Here is a 9471-nt window from a genome sequence, read left to right on the forward strand (position 1 = left end):
CACCCCCGGTTCGGGACGTGAAACCTCCGGTTCGGATATATGACACCGCCGGTTCCGATATGTGACACCGCCGGTGCCACCCGCTCTGGGCGCTCCGGGCCGGGGCCGGGGGGGGCGCAGCGCCCCCTCCCGGCAGCACCGCGTCGGGCGCTGCCTGCACCGGCCGCCGCTGCCGAACCGGGCAGGATTCCAGTGGGGAAAATCTGTGTAATTTGCGCCGTGTGTTTTTTACTGTTCTCTCTTTCATTCTTGTCTGTTTATAAACTAGAGATGGGCCCGCCAGCAGGGCGGGCAGCGCCGCCGCTGCTCAGCGCGGTCCTCCCGCCCGCCGGGGGCGCTGCGGCCGCCCGGTCCCGCCCCGTCGCCGTTGCCCGTGCGGGGGTTCCCGTTCCGGGCGAGGCGGCGGCGGCGGCGTTGGCGCCGGGATGGATCGGGAGCTGCTCCGGCAGGCGCTGAACTACCACGGCCCGGCACTGCTGTCGCTGCTCCGCGCCGAGCAGCACGACAACCCCGACTTCCGCGGGCTGCTGCCGCCGCCCGGGGCCGCCCCGGAGCCGCCTCGCGGGGCCCCGCCGGCCGCCTGGTGAGGGGCGCCGGGGCAGCGGCCGGGCGGGCCGTGAGGGGCCGCGGGGCGCGACTCACCGCGTTCTCCTTCCCCCAGGAAAGAGAGGGCGAGCATCGACACCGAGATAAAGCGCTTCATCGCCAAGAAGGCGGATCTGCTGTTCGCGCACTCGTGGAAACCCAACGGGCCGATCGAGGACAGCATCGAGGAGAATGAGGGTGTGTGAGTTGGGGGCGGTCACACTGTAAGGACAGCACTTCAATTTGCCCTCTCTTTAAAAAGAGGCTTAAAATTTCCCCTGTTGATTTTTATAGGCTATGCGTGAGCTTCCTGTTAGCCCAGGAAATCGTATTTTCACGTGTTTTGCTGTCGTTAAATGTTTTGTGATGTCGGGGTGCAGCTTGGCCGATTGTAACTGGCTGTGCCCTGTTGCAGAGTGTTACGCTGTCATGCCGCCCCTGGAGAGGTTCCTGGAGGTGCCCAGGGAGGAGAGGAGAGAGCTGTTTTTCCGTGACATCGAGCGGGGCGATATCGTCATTGGGAGGATTACATCTATCCGTGAATTTGGCTTTTTCATGGTGTTGATTTGTCTGGGAAGTGGTGTCATACGGGAAATTGCAGATTTGGAAATCACTGTAAGATACAGCTTTGGTCAATAGTTCATTTTTGACATTTATTTGTTGCCTTTTGTATCTCTTAGTGGAGTGGAATGTGTAAAGGTGAAACAGCTTTGGGATGATGGGTAGTGCCTGATTTTGTGGGCAGTTTGTGATACTTTGCTCAGCCAGTGAACGTGTCTTTCACAGCAGTGACCCACATATTGGGTTGAAAAGTTCATCATTTGTGGATGCATGAGTTTTTACTTGAGCCAAGCTGTATTTTAAGAATTGCAGTTCTGATGTGCATTAAGCTTAAAGTAATCTTTTTTGGTATGCTCTTGGGGAGAAAAAGAACCCCAACCCTATGTCTTCATTTATGACATTCCTTCTCTGTTCTGTTGCAGGCCCTGTGTCCTGTGAGGGATGTGCCTCCTCAAAGCAACCATGGAGATCCTCTGTCGTATTATCAAACTGGAGACCTTATCCGAGGTGAGTGGCTGCAGAAGCTGTGAGGAATGGGTTTGCCTGGAGTTTGAGCCATTTCTGTGAATTTATCCCTCCCTGAATTATCTCTGCAGCTGCGCTCAAGGATGTTGACCGCTACCACAAGAAGCTGGCAGTGTCACTTTACAGCTCAGCCCTTCCACCCAAGCTTTCCAGCACAAAGCTGGGTGTGATCACCTCTGATGACTTCCCACTGCATTATAAGTAAGGATGTGCTGTTTGGCTGCACTTGCTGGGTGCAGTCAGAGTGTCTGAAGAGCATCTCTGACAGGCTGGCTGTCCCTTAAACTCCTCAGTGGGCTTTCTGATTTAATGGGCTGATCACATCCTCCTTGTTGTCCCTCTCTTTAGCATACTTGTGTCTGGATATGTAGGTGTGGTTGCCTTTTTAGCTTCTTTCCAAAAATATAAGGAAACTAAAAGACAGGGTGGGATATTTGTTGCTTTTGGACTGTGTTAACAAATGAATACAAAAACCCCAAAGCCTTGGGAGACCGGAATGTTAGTTCTTAGCATTTTAAAATTCCCCCTAGAAGATGGGGACACAGCTGTCTGTGATATTTTTTTATGTCCTGGCAATAGGGGATGGGTGCCCAAATAGTTTTCTGAGGCTCGTTTGGGGTAAAGGACACAAGGGTCAGTAAATAGCAGGAAGATATGTGCCTGTAGAAGAGAGCAGTTTGTGAGCAGTAATACAGGTACCATGTGGGCATTTTTATTCTAAACATAAGTGATGAAATAGGGCACAGAGCCTGAGGTCTCATTTGTGTGCATTGGTGCTGTTTTGAAGGCGAAGCCTGGAAGTTGCCAACACAGGAGAGACATTTGAAGAGGTTTTGCATCGTTCCCCAGGATTTGCTAATCCATCATTAGTTGAATATTTAGCAGAAAAACTGGGACTAAGTGAGTCAAATCCACCATCTTTGCTGAGAAGTCTTCAAATGTAAGTGATTTTTGCATTGTTCCTCTCCTGTAGCTCTGTGGAGATTATTCTAATCCATTGAAATAGACTTGTGAGTGGGAGTCCTAGACCACTTAAACCTTTTACAGTTTGACTTGCATGACTGCAGCATACACATCCTTAAATATTTAAGAGCAAACTCCTCTAGAGTAAGAAATTTGCATTTGAAGTCCTATTGCTCTGAATAAGCAAGACACCTTACCACAGACAATGTTTGATATCAGATACTTACAGAATTTATTGTGTAGCTGCTGTCAGCATCTGTGGATTGAAATGTGGGCTGTTTAGGTTTTAATGTCTTCTTGTTTATTTTACTAATAGATTTGACCCCTTTTGTAAAATAAGAGTCAAATATATGCAATGATGGATGCTGTATATTAGGCTCAAATCAGGTGTGGACTTTGTTTTTATTAAATGTACTGCAGTTGTACTGGTTCAGTTCAGCACTTCTAGAATGGTTTGGGAAAAACTGGTTTCAAAAATATGAAAGAACAGACCTGACTGAGGGAGAACAGCAAGGCATGGACAAATAATATTTTAGCTTATTTCAACTCTACTGCATACTGTAAGCATAACTTTGTAGACTCAGACAGCCAGTTTGATGTTTTTATTTGTTTGTTCCTTGAAGTAAAAATTTCAGTGAAGAAGATTTTGCCCCTGCATTGAGGAAAAAGCAGTCTGCATCTTGGGCTTTGAAATGGTACGTGATATTTCTTTTCAAAGCTTGTTGTTAGTTTGGGTTGCAGATTATATTTCTGCAAAGAAAACACACATTGAAACAGTTTTTCCACTGCAGTATGGCAATGTAACCAGGATCTTATTGAAAATAAATCTGTCTGCCAAGTGGGAGTATGACAGATAAAAGTCCTGAGATTCAATTCCAAAATGTGTGTCAGGTTTAAGGGAGTTGTTCTTAGAATACTTTTAATATCCTGACCCATTCTGGAGCTGAGGGCAAGATTTGTGATAACAGCAAGCACACAATCTTCTGGTTTATAATTGAGTGTTGAATGACCTCATACTTGTCAAGTCATTTAAGTCTCAGACTATAGATGTAACAAGTGCACTTGCTGTCTTTGGAAAGTTTAATGGAGCAGCAGCCCTGGATATTTACTTTTGCTTTTACACTGTGCTGTGCACTTGCAATGTTAATTGCAGAAAAGATTGCATATAATGTTAAATTAAATTTTATTTTAATTTTTAAGAAAAATCTTAAAATTAATTGTAATGAATTGTTTTAAATCAATTTATATAAATTCTCTTCTAATAAGTTAATCTCTTGGAAAATGTGCAAGAAATGTTCAGGGAATATGAAATGTAAAGCCTGAGGATATTTGTGTGAGGTGAGCTGGTTTGAGCATGTACCATCTGCCCATGCCACCTTGTGCCATTGCTCTAATGGGGATTTTTAGCTTTGGATATAATTAAGCCTGTTCAAGGTTAATGATGGTAGGTCACACTTAGTTTTGTGCAGAAAATTGCTTAAACAATAATTCCATAAATAAAAAACAGTGTAATATAGTAGCACTGTCTGCAGAAATGCTCTTGAATGCCTTAAGATATTGGATTAAAGACAATACATTTTTGTGGAATTAGGTCAGTATCAGCTAAATGAAATTCCAGTGTAAAGTACACAATAACAAGGTCAGGTTTTAACCTGTCTCTTGTTTGGAATCATAATTTGCAAGTAACAGAACAATCTGCATAGACTAATTGTACCTACTGTTTTCTGGTTTTTCTCCAGTGTAAAGGCTGGGGTGGATTATTTTAAGGTTGGGCGCCACGTGGAAGCCATGAATGAGTACAACAAGGCTCTGGAAATTGATCCCCAAAATGTTGAAGCTTTGGTAGCACGTGGAGCTCTGTAAGTCTGCTTGTTTCACTTTTTTCCCCTTTGGTGAAAGAGAAGCATCACTGTTTCATATGCAACTTTGTTGTTCTAGGTATGCAACCAAAGGAAGTCTGAACAAAGCCATTGGGGATTTTGAAGTTGCTTTAGAAAATTGTCCTACCCATAGAAATGCAAGGAAATATCTGTGTCAGACCCTTGTGGAAAGAGGCGGGCAGTAAGTGTTGGGGTTATGAGTTTGGTTGGTTGTTCACAAGTTTTCTCATAATATTTTTTAAATACCATTCTAGTGAGGACACAAAATGACATCTTTCCTTCCTGGCTACGTGTTTAAAGAAAAATAAAAGTCCTTGGAAATATCTGTCCTTGTGTAATTGGTTTACACTTTGTCCTCTGTCCCAGTTAAAATCCTGGCAAAATATTTGAGTTTAATCCTCGATATCCTTTTAAATCCTTGATACCCTTTCACTGGTAGGATACCAGGCTAGCATAAAGTCCTCTGAATTGGTTGAATATATTCCAGAAGGTTGAGGATTGTTTGGTTATTTTTTTAAAAAAAGTTTTGTAACAAAATTACATTCTGTTACTCTGATGAAATATTGGTGACCCACTCGAATTCAAAATTTTAGTTTTGAATATTCAGGGAATAGGTTTCTTTTAAGCCCTGTTATAAGAAGAGTATTTTTAAACTGGAATTTGTACTTTAAAGAATAGTGTTACAGGTCAGAATTAGGAGATGATAAGGTCAGAAATACTGTATTGTGTTGTTAGTGAGGTGAGCTGAGATGGTAGAGGGGGTCTGAGAGGGATGCAGTGATAATGTCAGAGTGATAATAAGAAATACTTGTAAATAAGAAAGCCCTAAAATAAGAAATAGCTGTCAAAATCTGTATCCTAACTGTATATGAATTATCACTTGAATTTTAGGTTGGAAGAGGAAGAGAAACTGCTAAATGCTGAGACTTATTATAAAAAAGCCTTGAGCTTGGATGAGACTTTTCAGGAAGCAGAAGAGGCCTTAACAAAGCTCCGTAAGCACATGCAGGTGATTCTTTACTTTCTTTTCATATGGTGCTCTCAGTGGCAATAAATGAACATCAAAAATCCTATTAAATCCTTTGAACAAGGAGGGGTTAAATTGATGGTTTGTCTTATTCCCTGCTTCCCTACTCCACAGTAAATGTTTTCTAGTGAGCATTATGGCTGTACCTACCAGAAGAAAGGTACCTCTTGGTGACCCCACTGTTTTGGGATGGTAAAGAAAGGCCAGACAGTGGAGACAGGGAAAGAGCAAAGCAGGGATAAGAATATCCCATCACACAGGGTGATTAATGAGGTTAATTTAAAATTTTCTCTGAATACAAATATTGAAATTGTAAAACATTTCCACAAACCAAATAAACATTGTTACTAAAGTCTGGCCAGACACTTGGTCCGTGGGTAGTTAGAGAGAGTAACACCTGGCAAAGCTGAGGCACAGGGAGCTCACATGAGGGGAAATTAAAAGGTAATTTAAAGGAAAACAGCAGGAGGTGGAGGGTGGGTGGGCAGACAGTTTGAGTATCTCAGCTTTCTCCTCTGTTGTCTGGTGGGTTTTTTCTCTCTTCCCTTGCACGCAGCATGTTTCCCAGGTGAGCCTGCTGGGTCTCTGTGCTAATCTGAGTTGTCATATTTTCCCTTTTATTTCCTCCTTTGCTTGTGTCGTCTTCCAGAGTGGGTCAAAGAGTAAAATAGAGCACTGAGGAACAGGCTTGTGTTGTTCTGTGCTTCTGCATGTGAGGATGTACACAGGCTGGGGTAGATGGCCTTAGTCAGCAGTTCTTCAGTTGGTGGAGCCATAATGCTGACAGGATGTGTGGAAACAAGGGGGAAGAGGAGATAGGACAATCTGATAAAACTGAGCTACACCAGAGATAAAGAGGTGTAATTTGAGCAGTACCTGCATTTGGCTGCTTTAGAAAGAGGTGTCAGTTAAATGATGAAGAATATTCTCAGCAAGTAGAAGATAAATGTTACTCCTTAGACATTCTCCTGTGGTCACTGATGCGGCAGATAAAGAATATGACAGCTGTTATTTGTTGCTGTGCATGGCCTTGGCTGCAGTGAAGGGTTTCCTTTATTATAGCTGTTAAGACAGTTGCTGAGCTTTGAAAACTATAAATCAGACTTCCTGCTCAATCTGAACAGAGTGACTCTGTAGGGCTGTAAGTGACAGAAGTCTGATCTCTTATGGACTTAAGTAGTTTAAGAATTATTTATCTACTTAGATGCCCTCCTGCATTTACCTGGAACTTAGTACATAAGTCTGATACTGTCCCTTGTGTAGAATGGCTGAAATAACTGCAGTGTGTTTTCCTGTAATTCTGATTATGTGTTTTTCTCCAATGCATTTCCCTCTGAACGGAACTGCTGTTGCTGTGCCTGCGTCTGGTGCTGCTCATCACCACCCAACCCCTGGAACTTGATTTCTTACGTAAACTCTGCATCAAACTGCTCTGTGAAATTGTTACCTCACGGTTTGTATTCAAACATGGCCAACTTGAATTCATCTCCAACTGGGTTCTGCCATGTTCTTCTTGTAAACTACAATAATGATGACACTTTCCCTCAAACTCTTCTCTCTCTTTTGGTTGTTGGGGGGTTTTGTCCATATTTTTCTACATGTTGGTAAAAAATATTTTTGCATATTCTATCTATAACTTTTGGGCTCTATGCTTCCTGGTGTGCTGGATCATGGGTACCACTGCAATGACTGGTCAAATATATTTTTAATGGAATAAAAACTGCAATATGGTCCTTAAATATAAACCTGTCACAATGGCCAATACCAAATTCTTGAACTATTCATTTTTGGTCTGGGAATCCTGGTAAAACATTCCTGGTGTATACATTTGGATGGGGTTGAATGGGGGTTAATACCTGTGTTAACACTACTAATGTAATCTTTTTTATGATGCTTGGGTTCAAAAAAGAAATCTTTGGAAATGAGGGAGAAACAAGCTGCCAAAGAAGAGAAACAGAAAGCAAAGAAAATAGAAACAAGTGCAGAAAAATTGCGTAAGCTCTTAAAAGAAGAAAAGAGGTAACTGTTCCGTTCAGTGTGCTGGTTATGTGGCAGTGAGTGCAGATGAGACTGTGAGCAATCCATCTCAACAAACAGCAGGCTGGGGAGAACTTCTCCCTGGGTAAGCTGCTTTTCCCTCAGAATGTTTCTGTGGATAGTGTCCTTTAGTGCACAGAACCTTTAATGGAGATGTGTGTGGAGAAGTTGTTTAAGGAATACTTTGCAATGTAATGTATTTGCAAAGCATAATGCCACGTGAAATTGGGAAGAGGTCTATAACAAAATGTTCAGTGGATTTAATTTGTTGATGAAGAAATTACATTTAAAATTGTCACGTCAGTCAGGCTCAGTTTCTGTTCCCACCTCACAGTTCAAGCTGGGGTATGCAGATTTGCTTTCTATGTGTAGTTTTTGCCTGACACTGAAGGTTATCTCACAGATTAATTATTTTTTTTTAGGTTGAAGAAGAAAAGGAAAGTATCAACCTCCTCCTCTTCTTCTTCATCCTCCTCCTCCTCATCATCAAGCGATTCATCATCAGATGTATCAGCTTCTTCCTCCTCCTCTTCCTCTGTTCACAAGAAATGTAGGAAAAAGCGTCGGCATAGATCTGAGTCTGCTCACAGCTCCAAAAAAAGCTCATCTAGAGCTTCTTCCCATTACAAAGATCAGAATAGGAAAGAGGAGTGGTATTCCCCTCCAGCTGATACCTCTGCTTCCTTTCTTAACCAAAGTTTTGAAGTGGAAAAGCTGCTGGAAAGGCAGGACAGCGTAGCGTGCCCAAAAATGGAGGGAAAAGAGAAAGACAGACACTGGTCTTTTTCGAGGACTTCAGGTGATGATGAAGACACTTTTGGAGGTAGGTCTGAAGATTCAAGAGATTCTTACAGTAGCTCCAGAAGTCAGCCAAGTCATAGCAAAACTGAAAAATACAGTAAACCAGAGAGATTTTTCTCCAGTTGGAGGGGTCCTTCAGGTTCGTATCATAAATCAGATTATAAACCCAGGATGCATTATCACAGGAGATTTGAAAGGGATGGAGAGTGGAGAAGGGAGCAGTTTAAGAGACATGGCTCAGGTCAAGACAGGTATTACATGTCCCCAGGGTCTGACTATTATGGCAGGTCAGGGGGGAAGTACAGGTCATATTCTAGCAGCTGCTCACATGAAGGTGACAAAGGTTATGATAGTGACAGGCAGCATAAAAATGAAAGTGAGTCTAAGAATAGAAAAATAAGTTATGAAGAGACTGATAAAACAAAGGAACCAGATGAAGAAGTGTCATTAAATGGTACAGAAGAAGCAGAAAGTGGTGTTAAAAGAAACTTGCCCCAGAACTTAGTTAACATTTTTAATCAGATAGCTGAGTTTGAGAGGGAAAAAGGAAGTAAGCAGAAGAAACAGTGAAGTACCTGAGAATACACTACTTGGATGAGTGTAGTTGTGTCAACTTTTAACTTAGTATCTTGTGAGGAAACACACACAAAGTGAGAGAAAGGCAGAATTTTTTCTGCATTTCAGAATGTCAAAGAATTCTAAAAGATCATATGGTGGAAAGAGATGGAAGAATATCTTACATAAAATATCAGTTATTGAAAATACAAGTTTCCTGTGCTCTTAATTTGAGGTGTTCCTGTACAACATTCTGTCTGATGGGCTGAAATCCCTTGATGCCCCTGGGTGTAGTTAGCTGTGCTCACATCACATATGCACTTTAACAACAGCTGGGCTTGGTTTTCCTTGTCCCTGGGGTACTATTGACTGTTGATATTCTTCTATCAAACTTCAGTTCCAGCTATAGAAAAGGGATAACAGAATGAAGTCATGTGCCATCAATGTATATAGCCCATTTGATCATTAAATTTTCTTAATTTTTTAAAAATTTTTTGTGTCTGGGTGTTTGTGAATGTTGCTGGGATGTTTTATCCC

General features: G+C 42.4%; 1 protein-coding gene across 2 annotated transcripts; it reads left to right on the top strand.

The window, feature by feature from the left end:
* Positions 1-419: 419 nt before the first annotated feature.
* Positions 420-9385, top strand: TTC14 (tetratricopeptide repeat domain 14). 2 transcript variants are annotated; one of them, XM_059479556.1, is made up of 12 exons: positions 420-583; positions 662-783; positions 1001-1200; positions 1569-1653; positions 1743-1872; positions 2459-2611; positions 3258-3329; positions 4374-4493; positions 4573-4695; positions 5406-5523; positions 7451-7560; positions 8001-9385. In XM_059479556.1, the coding sequence occupies exons 1-12, from the start codon at positions 426-428 to the stop codon at positions 8947-8949; spliced, it is 2340 nt and encodes a 779-aa protein (XP_059335539.1). In that variant the 5' UTR covers positions 420-425; the 3' UTR covers positions 8950-9385. The 2 variants fall into 2 exon arrangements, with proteins under 2 accessions (XP_059335539.1, XP_059335540.1); XM_059479557.1 differs by having other exon boundaries at positions 547-583; positions 662-787.
* Positions 9386-9471: the final 86 nt, after the last annotated feature.

Source organism: Ammospiza nelsoni, chromosome 10 (genome assembly GCF_027579445.1).
Source record: "Ammospiza nelsoni isolate bAmmNel1 chromosome 10, bAmmNel1.pri, whole genome shotgun sequence".
In the NCBI taxonomy this organism is placed as follows: domain Eukaryota; kingdom Metazoa; phylum Chordata; class Aves; order Passeriformes; family Passerellidae; genus Ammospiza; species Ammospiza nelsoni.